General features: G+C 57.9%; 1 protein-coding gene and 7 non-coding genes across 8 annotated transcripts; 4 read left to right on the plus strand and 4 right to left on the minus strand.

Annotated features, from left to right (window-relative positions):
* The first annotated feature begins 1,007 nt into the window (after nt 1–1,007).
* TRNAK-UUU lies at nt 1,008–1,080 on the plus strand. Its single transcript has one exon. It is a non-coding gene; the product is annotated as a tRNA-Lys (tRNA).
* A 477-nt stretch (nt 1,081–1,557) lies between these two features.
* Nucleotides 1,558–1,629, plus strand: TRNAQ-CUG. Its single transcript has one exon. It is a non-coding gene; the product is annotated as a tRNA-Gln (tRNA).
* A 437-nt stretch (nt 1,630–2,066) lies between these two features.
* Nucleotides 2,067–2,148, minus strand: TRNAL-UAG. The gene has a single exon. It is a non-coding gene; the product is annotated as a tRNA-Leu (tRNA).
* A 494-nt stretch (nt 2,149–2,642) lies between these two features.
* On the plus strand, nt 2,643–2,729 carry TRNAR-UCU. Its single transcript is given in 2 exon segments — nt 2,643–2,679; nt 2,694–2,729. It is a non-coding gene; the product is annotated as a tRNA-Arg (tRNA).
* Nucleotides 2,730–3,003: 274 nt separating this feature from the next.
* Nucleotides 3,004–5,859, minus strand: HES7 (hes family bHLH transcription factor 7). The gene is given in 5 exon segments (XM_032839943.1): nt 3,004–3,505; nt 3,507–3,763; nt 4,087–4,174; nt 4,756–4,851; nt 5,793–5,859. Coding segments are annotated over 5 exon segments (681 nt in total). The 5' UTR covers nt 5,835–5,859; the 3' UTR covers nt 3,004–3,307.
* Nucleotides 5,860–7,522: 1,663 nt separating this feature from the next.
* Nucleotides 7,523–7,593, plus strand: TRNAG-GCC. Its single transcript has one exon. It is a non-coding gene; the product is annotated as a tRNA-Gly (tRNA).
* A 7,847-nt stretch (nt 7,594–15,440) lies between these two features.
* TRNAS-CGA lies at nt 15,441–15,522 on the minus strand. Its single transcript has one exon. It is a non-coding gene; the product is annotated as a tRNA-Ser (tRNA).
* Nucleotides 15,523–15,950: 428 nt separating this feature from the next.
* Nucleotides 15,951–16,024, minus strand: TRNAT-AGU. The gene has a single exon. It is a non-coding gene; the product is annotated as a tRNA-Thr (tRNA).
* Nucleotides 16,025–16,424: the final 400 nt, after the last annotated feature.

Here is a 16,424-nt window from a genome sequence, read left to right on the forward strand (position 1 = left end):
CCCCGAAGCTCGAGGTTGCTGCCCCGGCTCGCTGTGGGCTCCCTCTCCCCACCCTAATAGTTGTTTGCCTGCCTCTGACACAGCCGGTCTCTCTGGCTGGCAGGACGGGACTCACCCAGATGGGTATCAGGAGCCCGAGCCCCGCTGGGAAGGGAGGGACCGGGGGCTGAGAGGGAGACAAGGAGCTGATGACACCTGTGTGACTGGGACACTGCCCTGCTCTCAGTCAGAGGCCCGCTGCTACCCTGGGGCACTGGTCCGCCCACTCCCCAACGTGCCCCGAGACCCCTTCCGCCTCTCAGCCGAGCTTGGGCCCAGGGCACCCGCATTCCCTACTTGTGAATCATCCGTGTGAATCAGTCCTCGCGAGGGAGCCATACTCGGCGTAAGTCCCGGGTGACCGCGGCCACACCGAGGCGAATCGCCCCTGCAGAGGACTCAGGCACAGCTCCCCTGTCGCTCCCAACTGCGCACCGCCGTCCCCACGCCCGGTCCCCGGGTCCCCGCTCCGCCGCACGTCCGATCTCGGTCCCTCCGTCGGGATGGGGCCGGCCAGGGGACCAAAGTGGGCTCGCGGCGTCTGAAGGCCCCGCGCGGCCTCGGTTCCCCTCGAGGCCCGCCCGCCGCCTGCAGGGCGGGGGCCGACTGCCTGGGGGTGGGGGGTGCGGCCGGGGCGGCGCGCGATGCCCAGGATCTGGGTCACCCGAGCCGCGGACAAACCGCTCCACCGGGGAGGCCCGCAGCCGGTAGCGGCCCCGTGCGGCCAGTCCCGGCACCGCAGCGGCCCAGCGTCCCCGGCGCTCCGGCCTCAGCCGCCCAACCACAGCCGGGAAGGTGCTGGAGAGAGGCGGGCGGAGCGCCGGCTGCAGCCGCTGGGCTGCTCCTGCTCGTTCCTGGTGCGCGCCGGGGACGCTGTGCTCGTGCGTGCCCTCGGCCCCGGTTTCCGGGAGCCGGGACTTCCGCGGGTGAATACCTCTTATAGGTAGGAGCGAAAAGTCTCAGCAAGAGCCCGGATAGCTCAGTCGGTAGAGCATCAGACTTTTAATCTGAGGGTCCAGGGTTCAAGTCCCTGTTCGGGCGTCTACTTTTTTTCCCCCCTCTTTTAAAGAGGAGGCGTGTTATCTGTATTCCTTTAAACAAAACCAAGGGCGGGGGGAAAAAAAGATAACAAAAGTGCTGTTACATGTTTCTGCGAATTTAAACGTTCAAGTAGGCACCTTCGAGAATGAACCAGGTGAGATTAATTTTAATAACATTTTATTTAACCCCATGAGATCTTACCATGTTAACCCGTAATCAGTATTTTTAAATTGTTAATGGAGTGTTAACAATCTTCTTTTCAATAAGTATTGTGTCTTCTAAGTATAGTGTGTATTTTACACATCACCGCGCATCTCAGTTCGTATTTCAGGTGCTCCAGGAAAGTGCCCATCGGTTGGGGCAGGTGTTTTTGTTTTCTTTTGTCTTCTGGGAATGGCAGAATGGGGGGGGGGCGGGGATGCGCAGAGCAAGAACTTCAGTAATATATATGCTTCCAGAAAAGCAATTGTAAGAGTTGGTTCCATGGTGTAATGGTTAGCACTCTGGACTCTGAATCCAGCGATCCGAGTTCAAATCTCGGTGGAACCTTTCGTTTTTTGCCTCTACTCCTACCACCCGGGCTCTGTTATTTATCAGTTTCGTGTATGAGCTTCCCTTGTCCCCGGAGAGGACCTGAGAAGTAAAGGAAAAGAAGGCGCTGTCCTGTGGGCTTCCCAGACTGAGTAATCGGAGCCTCCTGCTCACCAGCAGAGCACACGGTCAGCACTTACAGATACAGCAAGTTGCGCGGGTTTTGAGAGAGAAGGACGCAATTTCAGGACACCTTACGAAGAACCGAAGGTCTCTCGGGCAGTTCCCACAGGGTCCTGCCTAGCACCACCCACGCCGTCCCGCAGACTAGGGAGGAGATAGTGCGTTGCGACCCTGCACGAAGTCCTCGTAAAAACGAGGAGCATACATCCCGCGGGGAAGAGGCGGGTTGTTTTGAGTTCTAGGGTGCAGAGGCCACCAGAAAAACTCCATCTTGGCAGCGGTGGGATTCGAACCCACGCCTCCGAAGAGACTGGAGCCTAAATCCAGCGCCTTAGACCGCTCGGCCACGCTACCCGCGTGGAAGCCAGTTCTCCCCGCGATCCTCCTAAGAGACTAGAGGGGCGAGACAGGCCTGTGGTAGCCGTGCTAAGTCCCTGGGCCTTCTTCGGAAACCGCAGACCCAGGAGCAGCGAACGGCGAAACAGAGAGGAGGAAATTGAGACACACGGATATTTGCAGCGAAACAAGTTTATTTTCGTGGGTGGGGCCGCATCTGGGGGCGGGGTGCGCCTGGGCGGGAAGCACCCCCCCCCCCAAGCGGGCAGCTGGAGCCCTGTACTCGCTCGCTCCTGTTCGGTTGCTCTCGCTCCGTGTGTCTTCCACCCCTGCGCGCCCGCACTGCCACTTGGCTCTCGCGCTTCTGGCCCGCTACCTCTCCCCGGCAGGCCAGCGAGGTCCCAACCACGCTCTGCGGGCATGCCCCGCCCAATTCCCTCACACCCCTCTCCCTCCCCGCCCCTTGCCCATGCTAGTACCCGTAAGCCGTCAGACGCCGCCGCCCGCCAGGTGGCTCTGTGGCGCAATGGATAGCGCATTGGACTTCTAGTGACGAAAGAGCGATTCAAAGGTTGTGGGTTCGAATCCCACCAGAGTCGATTTTATTTCAATTTTTTTTTTCCTTCCCTCTTTATCTGGTTTTTCCTTAAAGGTTCCCATCCCTGCTCCCCCTTCCCTATTTCAGTGTTTTCCACCTGTTTCAGCTCCAACCTCAGTCTCCTCTCTGCTCTCTTCTTTACTTACCTGTCTGCCCCGGGGCTTGGGCCGTGGAGAGCAGGACTGGGAGGGGCGGGAGACAGAAGGAAAGGGAGACAGAAGGAAAGTGGGCGTGGACGCCGACATAAAGGCAGGCCCCTGGCTCGGGGACACACGGGGATTTAATAACCACTTTATTCCATGCACTAGGGACTCGGGAAGGGACTGGGGCTGGGCCGGGGGCAGAGAGGGTACAATCCTAGACGCAAGGGGGGGGGCAGGGAAAAGGGACAGAAACCGGGGAAATATATATTTATATAGATACTCTAATATAGACCACATCTCACCCGCGCGCTGCGCCCGCGCGCCCCGCCGCCCTCCCCAACACCTGCTCGCCCCGACGCCCGGGTCCCTCTGCTGCCCTCGGGCTGGAGTCTCTACCTCACCCCCAGCCCCCGCCCCCACCCCACCCCCCCAAAGCTCAGGGCCAAGGTCTCCAGAAAGCGGGCGGCGGGGGCGGCGGGGCCTTGGGCGCCCCGTCTTGTCTGTGCGGCGGCGGCGGCGGCGGCGGCAGCAGTCCGGTGAGGGGCGCCGGCGCGCCGCAATCCCCGGCGCGGGGCGAGCAGGGGGACGGGGACCAGGCGCAGCGCGGGCTACGGGAGCCCTGGTGCACTGGGGGGGCGCTGGTGCAGCGCGGGGCCGGGCGCCGGGGCGGCGGGGTCCAGCGGTGGGCGCGGCGCTTGGGGCCTGGGATCTACCGGTTCCGGCCGGGGCGGCTTGGGGCGCAGGTAGCCGTGCAGCGCGGAGAAGAGCTGGGCGCGGGCGGCCGGGCTGGCGTCGTGCGCGAAGGCCGCCAGGCGAAGCAGGCACTCGCGGAAGCCGGACAAGTAGCAGCTGGCGAGCGCCTCGGCGTCCTGGGCTGGGGACCGGGGAACCCCTGGAGCCGCGGCGGCGGGTGCGGCCGGCGGGAGCGCGGGCGGGCAGGGCAGGGGCCCAGCAGGGGTGAGGGGAGGGGCGGGGCGCAGAGATACCGAGGCGCGACAGCCGCACAGACAGAGACAGGAAGCCAGATGGACGGACAGAGGGAGAAAATGAGGGAGACACAGAGACAGACACGCGCGGGTGTTATTAACCTCGCCTCGGAGCAGAGCCTACCACTCCCAAGCCCACCGTCCATCGCAGGGTCCGCCCCAGCTACCCCGGCCCGGGCTTCTGTGAATCCCCCCTCCCGCCCTCCGCTGCCCCACCCCCGCGCTGTACCCGGGGGCTCCACCCGGCTTCGCTCCCTCAAGTAGCCCACGGCGAACTCCAGTATCTCTGCTTTCTCCAGCTTCGGATTGCGGAGGTTCTACAGACGGGAGGGGGAGGGCGCAAAGACAGAGAGGGGTGGGGAGAGAGGGGGAAGTGGCAGGGGGAAGAAGGGAGGGGGGATGCGGGAGCTGGGGGTGCCCCCGATCGCGTGTGCGCGCTGCCCACGGAGCGCGCGACCGAATGCGGAGTGGCGATGACCAAGAATGGACCCGGGAAACCGTGAGACTACACCTTCCTACCCGAGGGCAGGAAACCAACCCCCAGTGCGAGGAGGGGGTTTGAAACAGCAAACCCGGGGACTGAAATTAACCACCCTGCCTGCTGTTCTGAGGGGGTGGGGAGGAGGAGCGTTTACAGACCCAGAGGTTGAAAACTGACCGAGCCTGGGAGTGAAATTTACAGGGCCGGGTGTGAAACTTACAGACCCGAGGGGTGGCCATGAAGATCGCGTTCTGAGAGCGAGAGGGGGCTCTGGGATGGGATTCCAAGGACGGGGCTCGGGTCAGGATGCCTTGGGGCCTGGGTCGCCAGTGCAGCATGTGTCCCCACCCCAGAAGGAAGCCCTGGGACGCGAGGACGGGACGCTGGGGACGGTCCGGGGACGGCGGAAGGACTGACCTGGTCCCGGGTCCGCTCCAGCAGCAGCAGCCTGAGCTCTTCCAGGCTGCGGTTGATGCGGTCCCGGCGCCGCTTCTCCACCAGCGGCTTCAGCATCTGCGACCACCAGGAAAGGGAGAGCGGGCCGACCGGACCGAGACTCAGCGCGGCCGCGCGGGCGTGCGGATCCCGCCGCTGGGAGAGTCCCAAGCCCACTCCTTCCCGGACACCCCAGAGAAAGCCTCCGGCCGGGCCCTTTGGATCCCTCTCCGCTCCCCCTCCCTCCCAGAGCCCGCAGGGTCAATGTCTGTAGCTCGCCTCCTCTCTCTCCCGGGTCTTCTGCATTCTCCTCTCTCAGTCTTGGCCTCCCTCCTCCCCTCTGTGTCTCTCCTTCTCCTCCTCTTTTCTCTCTACGTCTCCGTCTCGTGCAGTCTCTCTGTCTCAGTGGAGAACTTTGCGGGCCCTCTTTGCGCCTAGACACGTGGCCCGCAAGGTGCCGGGCTCTGAGTTCCGGCCCTGAGTGTAGAAAGGGAGATACCCAGGGCGACCGCGCCTCCTCTTCTCCCTCTAACCCGTCTATGCAGTCAGCTTTCTCCACTGCTTCTAAAAGTTTCCACCCAGTCTCAGGCCTCTGGAACCAGTGCCTTCCGGGCCTTCTCTTTAAGGCTGCACTGGGCCCACTCTGGATCACGACGCGCGCGGAGCAAGTGCCTCGCCTCTCCGCTTTTTGTTTCCACCCGCCTCCCTTAGCTCTGTGCTCCCCTCGCTTATTTCACTCAAATTCCCGGCTCTCCACGCCCTGCAAGCTGCAAGGTGCCGCGTCCCATTACCCAAACCCAAGACCTCTACTTCTGCTGCCCACGCAGCCCCTGCTCTGACCCCGTCCCCTTCTTCATACTATGCAGTTTCATTCCCAGCTCCTGGCGCCCTGGGTTCCCCCATGCACCTCCCCCCCCTTCCAACCCTGCGACTCCAGCCTCTTTCCTCACCCAGGGTCTCAAGGACTGGGTCCCCGGGCGGGACCAGGGACCTCTGCTCCCTTCCCTCCCGCCTCTCACCTTGGGGCCGTCCCTATTCTCTGCTCGATCCCGAGTGACCATCGCTCCTCCGGACCCTGGTGTGGACCGAGCCCCTGCCCTCCGGGCTCCTTATATCCCGCGGGCTCCTGGGGTGGGGGGGGGGCAGTGTAGGACCCGGACCCGCCCCCTTCGGCACCCAGCTCCCTCCCCGCGCGGCCCGGGGCACGAGGCTCCCGGAAAGGGGAGGAGCGCGAGGGGGGAGGGGAAGGAGTGGAACTGGCCTGGGAGTGTGGGAAATGAGGGGCCAATGCAGCACCGGCTGGTGTAAGGACCCTTAAGGCTGTATAATGAGGCGGAACCCAGCTGAAAGGAGGAGGTTATTAGGGGGAGAGGGAGGTGAAGTGATTTGGGACCGGCCTCAGGAATGAAGTTCAGAGGTGCCCCCCCCCCCATCGCAGCTTTCTTGGGAGTTCTCTGTCCCCCCCCCACTCTGAAATAAAAGTCAGCATCCCTCAGCCCGCAGACCGGACCTTATACACCTTCCCCCAAAATCCACCTCCTAATTGGGTAAGGGAGGGACCTGAGCGTGCTGGGCTAATCTGAGTCAACTGGGGCCCAGCCCGGAGGCGAACGAGTCTCCCTGTGCCATCTTAGTGAACCTTATTCGATTCCCTGAACTCTGGGCACCCTGGTCTAGGCTTGGGTTGGCGGAGCTGACATAAGCACCAGAGGCCCAGTTTATTCCTTACAGGACCAAGTGCAAAAGCCGGTGTGTTATCAAGTGCCACAATAGAGCATAGTGAAGTAGACACTGGGGAGAGGGTCACAGTGCCTGATGGCTGGACTGGGAAAGAGCGTGACCCGCAAGAAAGAGGGAGCAAGGGTGGAGAGACCTTCCCACTTAGAAGTATTTGATTCAAAACTAATTATAAGAGGTTCCAGCGGTGGTTTCCAGGCCACCTGACATAAGTCGTGTTCATATTGCTTGCTCCTGGGGACCCCTCCTGCGGATGGGGGAGCAGGGAGCAGGCAGTTTTCTAAAGAAATAAGAAAGATACAAAAAGCGATAATCAACACCCACCTCAAACCAAGAACACGACCCTCTGCAGAATGGTGCGTGAGCACTCGGAGGCTTCCGGATAAAATGTCTGAAAAGATAAAATCAGAGATTTTCGCGGGTCAGCCGGACTGCCCCGGACAAGGACGCGCAAAGACAAGGTTGCAGACCCAGTCAGAAGATAAGCTGCGGAGTCAGAGGCCGACGAGGCCCTCCCGCCCTCCCAGGGCCTCTCCACACCTTGGGGTTTTGTTTTGGTTTGTTTTTTTTTCTCGGAGCCTGCCTCGCCAAAGCCCGAACCCGGACAGACGCAGACCTTGGGGAGGGCGCTCCCATCTGGGATCGGGGCCTCCGGTCTATCCCACCTCCCCCTACCTGGGCCAAATGGGAGCGCAGATGTGTGGTCCCCAGCAGCCCCCCTCGCCCCCCTCCTTGGGAACCTGCGCTCGGGCTGAGTTTTTCTCACCTGCACGCGAGGCTCGGGGCCCCGGGCTGTTCGCACCCGGGTGTGGGGCCGCCCCTGGCCATATGGGGCGACTTTATGGCCGGGCGGCGGGATCCGGGCGGGAGGAAGGCTAGCCTGGCGCTCCACCCCAGTCAGCTACCCGGGGCCACTCCTCCGCCGCGCCCCCGGCCGGCACCTTCGGCCTGGGCACCGCCACCTCCACCTCTTCCAAGCTCAGGTAGAATCCCCCAAAACCAGTAGCCACTTGCATTGGTGGTTCAGTGGTAGAATTCTCGCCTGCCACGCGGGAGGCCCGGGTTCGATTCCCGGCCAATGCAGAGTCTCGCCTTTTCTTTCTTCTCCTCCCTCTTGTCCCCAGATAAGGAAGAAGTCTGATAAAATGTATGAGAAGCATCTCCGTCTAACATTTCTAGCAAATACTAATACTCGAGTGTTTTACCCTATGGCAGAGTTGGAGGCTCTGGGTTCCGATCAGGATTCCCAAGGTCCTCCCTCCAAGCCCCGTGCCTTCCACACCCCTCCCTCCGCCCCCCGGCCCCGCACCTCCGCAGGCGTGACCCTGAGAAAGGACCCGCCGCTCGGATCCCTACCCCGGGGGTCCTCCCACCGTCCGCGGGGGGAGGGGCGGGGCCTTCCCGCCCTGCGCTCCCCAAGTCCCGGCTCTCCTGGCCCTTCTCTTCCGCGCTCGCTCTCTCCTGCCTTCTGTTCTCTCCGAAGCGCGCTTGCTTCTTCCACGTCCGTGGGGCCCGGCCTTTCGGTGCCGCCGGCTTCCTGGGCCGCACCCCTCCCCGCCGCGCGCTCGGCGGCCGCATCTCTCGCCCGGTGTCCCGGCAAGTCCGCGCGGTCTCGCAGGGTCTGCACCTGCGTCCGCGCGTCTCTAGCTCCGCAGCTCCCGCCCGCGAGGCTCGTTTCCGGCGCGCCCAGTCTCTGATCTCTCGTCGTCTCTCCAGGTCTCTGTCCCTTCCAGGCACTCTGCGCTCCCACGCTCCCGCCGACCCCTGGGAAGCTCGCTCGCACCTCCGGGCTCCCCGCCGCCTCTCCGCCCGCCCCTTCCCCGCCGCTTTGATCCCGCACGCGTCGGGCCGGCGGGCGGCCGGGCGCCCCCGCCAGCTGCTGCGGCCACTTGGGAGCGGGGCGGGAGGGGGGACGGAGGAGGAGATGGTGCGGGGACGACCCCGGCCCCCCCCGTCCCCGGCTCGCCGCCGCTCTCTCCGCTGGGCTCCGCGGCTGCCCGGACTCCTGCGGGCCCGGGCCTTGGGGTCTCTCTCCCGAGCTCGCCCTGGGCCTGCTCGGTCTCGGCTTTCTGCCCTCTGTCCATTTCAGCCTGTCTGTTTCACCTGGGGGTGAATCCTGTCTCTGGATTGTGTCAGTGACGCGCGATGCTCTCTTGGCTACTCGCAGCCGGGACCGTGGCTCCCAGCAGGAAACTGTACAACAATCTGGGCATCTGTCTGCGAGCGCGGCTGCCCATTACTCAGTCGGTATTTATGGAGTGCCTCCTGGGTGCCAAGTACGGGTAGGCACTGAGGGTGCACTGGGTCTGGGCTCTTCTGAACCTGCATTATGGGGGGAGGGGAGTACAGAAAATAACGAAGAACGCAGAAAATAATGCAGTTACTAGTCTGGGGGTGTGGGGTCTGGCTACTGCAGGGGCCAAGGTAATGGCTTGAGAGCGAAGTGCTGCTTTTTTTACTCTGGGTGGTCAGAGATAGCCTCTAGGAAGAGGAGATATTTCAGCCCAGCAGATCCCGCAGAAAGAAGCAGGTGACAGACACAGCAAGTGCAAAGGCTCTGGGGCAGGAATGGACTTTGCTTGTGGGAACTACAGAAGGAGCGCCAATGTCCCTGGCAGGAAGGATTTGGAGTGAAGCAGAGATAAGAGGGAGAGACGGGGCTTTAGAAACTCAGCAGGGACTTTGGATTCTATCCTTAAGTGGAAGAGAAAGCAAGTGGAGGGTTTTAATGGGCAAAGTCATATTCACGGACTTCTCTTTTAAATGACCACTTTGGCTGCTGTGTGGGAGATCATTTGGGTTGCTGGAACAGCCTTCTAGGCAAGACATTGATGTTGGCCTGTACGAGGTGGAGGCAGTGGAGACGGAAGTGAACGGGTTACTTCTTGGTTTTTTGCTTAAGTAACAGGCTGGATGATGGTGCCTTTTACTGCGATGGCAAATGGGCAAATGCTGGGCAAGTGGAGCTTTGGGAAAAGTTTAGAGAGAGAGAGACCAAACATTACTCTCTAGTTAGCTTAGTTGAGATCCCCTTAGACATCCAAGCGGAAACTACAGGTAGGCCAAGGGTATATGAAGTTGGGAGTCAGAGGTAGAGGATAATGTGGGTGGGTCACTGGGAGATAGATGGGTTTAATGCTAAGAGACTAGAGCACCCAGGGAGAGAATGTGAAGAGAAAAGAGAGGGGCTGAGCAAGGAGCTTTGGACACCTCCCCTCCCCCCATCACTTAGAGGCTTGTGGGGGGTTGGGGAGAGGAAGAGGAGGAGAAGGAGGAGGAGGTGGTGGTGATGGAGGAGGAGAGGAACTGGCAAAGGAGTCTAGACAGATGGGGAAGGCAGCAGAAAAGCCAAAGGAGTGGGAGCTTGTCCCAGGCCGGCATCCCTGGGACAGAAAATTGGGAAGCCAGGAACAGCAAGTGTATAAAGGAGGGAGCCACCTAGCTAAGCTGCTGGGAGGTCAGATAGGGATGAGAGTGAGAGCGAAGGGACCATCAGCTTAACATCTTGGACATCACAGATGACCTGGGGGGAGGGGAGCCTGAGTGTAGCCCCACTAAGGGGGACTGACTGAAGAATGGGGGTGAAGGCAGGGAGACAGCAACTGTAGACGTCTCCAGCAAGTTCTGCCACGAATGGTGAGCAGAATAGTGTGTGGCACGCAGGGACACGGGCCATCCTGGAAGATGAAGGGAGTAGCCCAGGAAGGGAGGGCAGGGAGGAGGGCACAGGCAGGACGGTAGACTCCTGTGCCTGGTAGAGAAATCAGCCTCAGGTAGCAGGAAAGGCTCCTCAACCACAGGGAGAGGGGGGGAGTCAGAGGGTGTGGGTCAGCTGGGGTGCAGGAAGGGTGAGACGGGTTCTCCTGGTTGTTCTCATTTCCTCAAAGAAGAAAGAGTCCAGCTCACTGCTGGAGGGGAGAGTGCTTATAAGGTCCTTTGAGGAGGAAGAAGGTGGGAAACATTCATTTGGCAGAGTAGGAAAAGCCTCAAAGCCTCGTAGGCCAGAGGAGTAGGATTTCTTGGCAGGTTAAGTCCATTTGAAATGTGGGATCCAAAGTTTCAAGTGCGGAGGCCAATTCACCACGAAATTAATTAATTTCATACTTCAGGACCCCCCCCTTACACGGGCTTCGAGGGGGGCGGGGAAGGCCCTAGAAAACGTGTTCACATGGCCATGTGCTTCTATAAAACTGGCAAAAATAAGATATTTTAGCTATAAACGGTGAAGACCGTTGTCTCTGTCCACTCTGCCCGCCTGCCACTCTTTCCCTCTGGGGCTGTAGTGGCTGTCACCATTTTAGGATCCAGTTATGGGAAAGGTGACTTGGAGAGACATACAATGTCCAGTTTCGTGGGCTACGTCAAAGTGGTTCCCAGGGACTTCCACGTATAGTGGGTTCACCTGGCTACCCCGGTGTGGGAACGAGTTCCAGGAAGCTCCCATCACCTGTGTCCGTCACCAGACCTTGTGCCATGAAGGCACAAAGCCAGGGCACACACCATATGAACGCGTCGTGTGGCTCTTGTCACTGTAAGTACGTGGATGGTGGAGGAGAGCAAGGTTGGACATAGAACCAGTAGCTACTCTGTGGAAAGTAGTACAGAGACGTGAAGGCAGCTCATGAATGCAAAGAAGCTGTTTTTCCGGACTTGGTGACATTGGTGGCATCTGTCTACGGTTTCAATTTGTGAGCTGTTGTGATCTCGGTACAAAAGTACTATTTACCATTATTTTTGTATTATTTTCTTTAAAAGCCCCCTCCCAAATTATAGACATGTCAGACCCTCAAAACCTGAGCCCCAGGGTCCCGGCTGCACATTTTTCTCCAGCTGTGGCTCCCGCTGCAGATATGAGGGGGAGAGGCCACCCTCCAGGCAGATGCCCAGGGTTTCTGAGGGTTTGGGGTGGGGGTTTCTGTGTGGCTTGCAGGCCTCTGTCCCTGTAGGACTGGCTGTGGCTCCACTGCCCATGGTGTGTGTATGGGTGTCTGGGCCTCCCGCCTCTTCCTGGCCACCGCCATCTCGACAGTGACAGCATCTGGGCTTGGAGGAGGGGAGCTCGTGTCCTACACGCGCTGGGCCCCCAGGGAGGCGGGAGGCGGGCCAGGAACTGAGACAGCACAGCTGGTGGAGTGTCCGGAGCTTCCCCTCCCCCGCTGGGACGTCTCCCCAGGCCTGGGTTCCAAGGTTGGCTCCTTCCTCTTTGTTCTTCAAAGGGGAGGCTGGCTTCCTGGGACACCCTCCCCACCCCGTCCTGGGTAGGGGGAGTTCCTGGAGGGTTGGGTCCTAGGGGGTTGGGGGTTGGGAAGTAGGAGGACCAGGCCCTGGGGTTGGGGGGTGGGGGGCAAGGGAAGAATTAGGATGGAAATCACCAAAGAGCCCAAAACAAAAACGGGATAATCCCCACTCTGATAGGCCAGACGTTCTTGTAGGGGAAACAGTCACAGGAACATAATGCAAAATGGATTTGTGAGGTGGCGGTTAAGTGCTTTGGAGAAAAGCCAGCAAAGGAGGGGAGAGTGGGATCTGTAACGGCAGAGGGTATGAGCAGAGAAGGACTGAGAAGGTGAAATTTAGGAGGGGAGAGCGGCCAGAATGCCTGGGGGAAAAGCTCTTCGGCAGAGATCGGCTGGCAGGAAAGTCTTGAGGGACACCATGCCTGGTTTGTCAAAGGAGCAGATGGCAGGCCTGGGACGAGGTTGGCCGGGCCAGAGTGAAGGTAGCCCCAGAGCTGAGATCAGAGAGAGAAGGGGGGGTCGGGGCCTGATCCCCTGGGATCCTACAGGCGGTTCCCAGGACTTTGACAGGAATCACCCATTTCTGAGGGAGATGAGGGTGCATGGGAGGGCTCTCTCCTCCACCCCCACAACTAGCTTTTTTTTGGTCTTGTTTCTAACACTTTCAACTGTACAGTTATCAATATTATCACTATCGGGATATGAAAATTAATATAATACCATTATTTCATCCCTCAGTCTATATTCAAATTTCCACAAGTGTTTCAGGGATGTCGCGGAGCTCTTTTATCCTGTCGCAGGTCCCAGTTCAGGATCATGTGGTCGCGTTTCAGGGCCAGGTCCCTTCCATCTCATTTGATCTGGAAGAAGCTTCGCTGTTGATCTTCACAGTTTTGAAGAGTTCGGACCATTGTTTGGTGGGTACCATGTTTCTTCATGGTTAGAATCAAATTATTCGGAGTATGTCTTCTTGGCAGGGACATCACCACTGAAGTGACACCAGGTCCCTCTCCATTTTCCGTGTTGTCGCATCAGAAGACACAGGGTCAGTTTGCCTCGACACTGAGATGCTGACTTTGGTCACTTGGTTCGATGGTGTTGGCCAGGGCTGTGCACTGTAACGTTATTCCCAGCTCCGAGGAGTAATTAATATATAACTTGTTGGAACATACCCTGAGACTCTTTGCCACTTACAGCCCCATTGAGTTTCACTCTCTACTTTTGTATTCATTGACGATTTCTAAATCAATATTTATTAGCTGCCAGTTTACTGTAAAAAAAAAAAAAGCCATCCCCTTCCTTCCCATTTTACTTATTTATACTGTTACGAACTTTGGAGTTTTACCTGATTCAAGGAATTATAATCCATCATAATCACTACTGATTTTAATGCTCAGTTTGTCCCAGATTTAGCCAGCAGGAGCTCCTTTAGCTGTAACCCCTCCCTGCTATGTCTTTTTATTTTTTCAATAGAGACCCCAAATTCTTTGAACATTAATTTCCTGTGTAACAAAATGTTGCAAGACCATCTTGTAATTCCCTAACTGAAGCCCTGGAATCAGCCTTTGTCTGTAGGAGCCCTGGTTTATTTTAGAGGAGAATGGTATTTATTTATTTATTCACTCATTCATTTATTTAAAGATTTTTTTCATTTGGCAGAGAGAGAGCAGGAGGAGCAGAGGGAGAGGAAGAAGCGGGTTCCCCAAGGAGCCTGGTGCGGGACTTGATCCCAGCACCCTGGGATCATGACCCAAGCAGAAGGCAGTGGCTTGACCAACTGAGCCACCCAAGCAGCTGGAGGAGAATGGTATTTAGTAACCAAGATCTGGTCCCTAGTGTGCTTATTGCTATTTGTGTATCATTCCTTCTAAGCTTTCTCAGTGGAAAGAGCTAGGAAATATATAGGTATATATGTGTGCTTGTTTGTGTTTATGGATGTATGTTTATATGTCACTATAGCATACATTTATTGCTACATCTACACACGTTAAAAATCATGACTTCATATTGTTATCCTTTTGGAAGATTTTAAAGAGAGGAATGACAGAATCTTATTTATGTCTTGAAAGTATCCCTATGCCCAGTGTGTTCAGAGTAGACTGCAAAGGAACAAGGAGAAGAAAGGAAGCAAGGAAATAATCAGGGGGGCTGTTGTAATAATCTCAGTGAGAGATGTGGGTGGCTTAGACCAGGGTGTAGTGGTGACATAGTGACAAGGAGCCGAGTTTTTAACATGTTTTAAATAAGAACTTACTGACTGATTCAATGTGGAGCGTGTGTGTGAGAAAGAGAGAGAATTGAGGAAGATCCTAAGGTTTTTTGTCTGACCAACTGAAGAAATGGAACTTTCTGAGATAGAAGGCCTACAGGTGAAGCTCATTTCGGGGGAAGCCAGGAGTTGGTTTGGCCATTTTGTTGGTGATTAGATATCACAAACGAAAATGATATTAGATATCCAGGCGGAAACGATAAGTAGATAATAGCATATATAAATCTGTAATTCAGGAAAGAGTTGTGGAGCTGGAGATTAACATCTTGGATACATTAATGAATTATTAGTTGATATTTACAGAGATCACTAAGGGTGTGAGTATAGATAGAGAAGAGGTTGGAAAACTGAACGGTGGGAACGTGCTGACATTTATAGATCTAGAAGGCGATCAGCCAGCAAAGGAGTCTGTGCATGAGCTGCTAATGATGTAGAAGGAAAATCAGAAGAGTTAGGGAGTCTCAGAGGGCAAGTGAAGAGAGCGGTTTTAAGGGGAGGGTAAACATGGGTAAGTAGTGATCAATGGGTTTAGCAACGCATGGTCATTTGGTAACCTTAACAAGAACATCTTGGACCAATGGGGTTGGGAGGCACTTGAATGGAGAGGGTTCAAAGGAGAATGGGAAGATGGAATTGGCCGACAGTAGGTAAATGATAACATGTTTTGTGGAGGAGGGGATCAGAGAGACTAAGTGGGAGCTGAGAGGGGTGTGTGTGGTGTCAGGAGAGCTTTTGTTGTCCTGCTTGTTCCAAATCAGAATACGTTTCAGAATGTGTGCAGGGTCGTTTCAGAAGGTGTGCAGAATGTGTGATGGGAGTACTCCAGCTAGAGAGGAAAACTGATGGTACAGGACGGAGAGCAATGTCCTTGAGCCCTTGTGGGCCCGGGGAATGGGAGATCTGGTAAGCGCAGGGCGTGGCCTTGGTTGGGTGGAAGGAAGGTTCATCTACACCATTGAGGGAAGGGAGGAGCATGTAACCACAGGCAGGCAGGTAGGTAGGCAGGTGAGATTGCGGATATCCGTGGGGAAATCTCTCCAGAATGCCTTATTTTCTCAGTGAACCAGAAAGGCAGGCCGAGGGAAGAGGGACTCGTGGTTTGGAGCGAAAGAAGAGATGAAACAGTGGTATGGGAGACTTGCACGGGGGAGGGACAACGGGGATGTAAGACGACTGCCACCCGTGTTTGGGGACGCGAAGGATTCAAATTAGTAGTTCAGTGACTTTCGCAGGACACGCCGGTGGGAGGAGGCGCAGGCCGGAGCGTAAGGCCCGCGAGGGGGGCGCCCGCGAGTTGGTCGCGGGTGGCCAAGGCCCCGAGAATAAACGCGGTTATCTTCCCCGGGGGAAGAAGGAAAGCACAAGGAAAACGAATGCCTTTCTCCTCCGAAGGCTACGGTAGCGCGCATTCCCAAAAGTACACACGCTGTGAGCAGGATTCGAACCTGCGCGGGGAGACCCCATTGGATTTCGAGTCCAACGCCTTAACCACTCGGCCATCACAGCTGCGTGCGGCTTGGGGCCTGCGCCACTATAGCTGCCTATCAACGGGCCCGCCTCCCGCCGGCCCCACCCCCCGGCCTCGGGGCGTCTGTGCGCGTGCGCCTCCCCCTGCGGCTGGCCGGGGCGCTAGCGCTCTCTTTCCCCCCAACCCCGCTCAGCGCCGCCGGAGCAAAATGAGCCCGAGACCAAAGCCAGGGTCCCACGTCCTCGAACGCAAGGGACGCCCGCGTCACCCCGGTTCCCGAAAGCGCAGCGGGAGTCAGCCTGCGAATTTCCACTAAAAGTGCGCGCGAGAGGAAAGCTCCAGATGGGATTGGCCGGGGAGGAATAAGAATCTTACGCCGGATGCCCCATGGCGGGGCTTCGGAAGGCGGGCAGCGCGTCGCTCTCTGTCGCCCTCGCAGCAATAATATACTGCCTTACGCGGGGCCAGGCACCGCTGGGATTCGAACCCAGGATCTCCTGTTTACTAGACAGGCGCTTTAACCAGCTAAGCCACGGCGCCGGCAGGAGGCACTTTCAGTCTGAAGGTAGATCAGCTACTCGGGGGAGTCGGCAGGTAAGACCCGCGGAACAACAGTCGCCGCGGGTCCTCCGTGACGTGAGTTCCAAGGTTTTCCCCTCCTTCTCCAGGTCCCGAGCCGGTGGCTTAACGCTCCGCCCCTACCGTCTCCCACATCTCGGGGGCCCGACTCGACCGTGGATGGGTACGTGACCTCAAGTCCCGCCGCCCCCTTGGACTGGCCTTCCCTTGCGTGATGACAGGGTGACCGAGCAGCCAAACACCCTCACCTGCTTCGGGGCCCCCACAGGCTGGGAGGGCGCACCAGGCGCCACCGCCTTCCCGCGACACACACAGCTGACGCAAGGTGACGGGAAGGGGGGGGCGCAGGGTCGCAGTTAGG

Source organism: Lontra canadensis, unplaced genomic scaffold (assembly GCF_010015895.1).
Source record: "Lontra canadensis isolate GAN:19392208 unplaced genomic scaffold, GSC_riverotter_1.0 scaffold110, whole genome shotgun sequence".
Taxonomy (NCBI): domain Eukaryota; kingdom Metazoa; phylum Chordata; class Mammalia; order Carnivora; family Mustelidae; genus Lontra; species Lontra canadensis.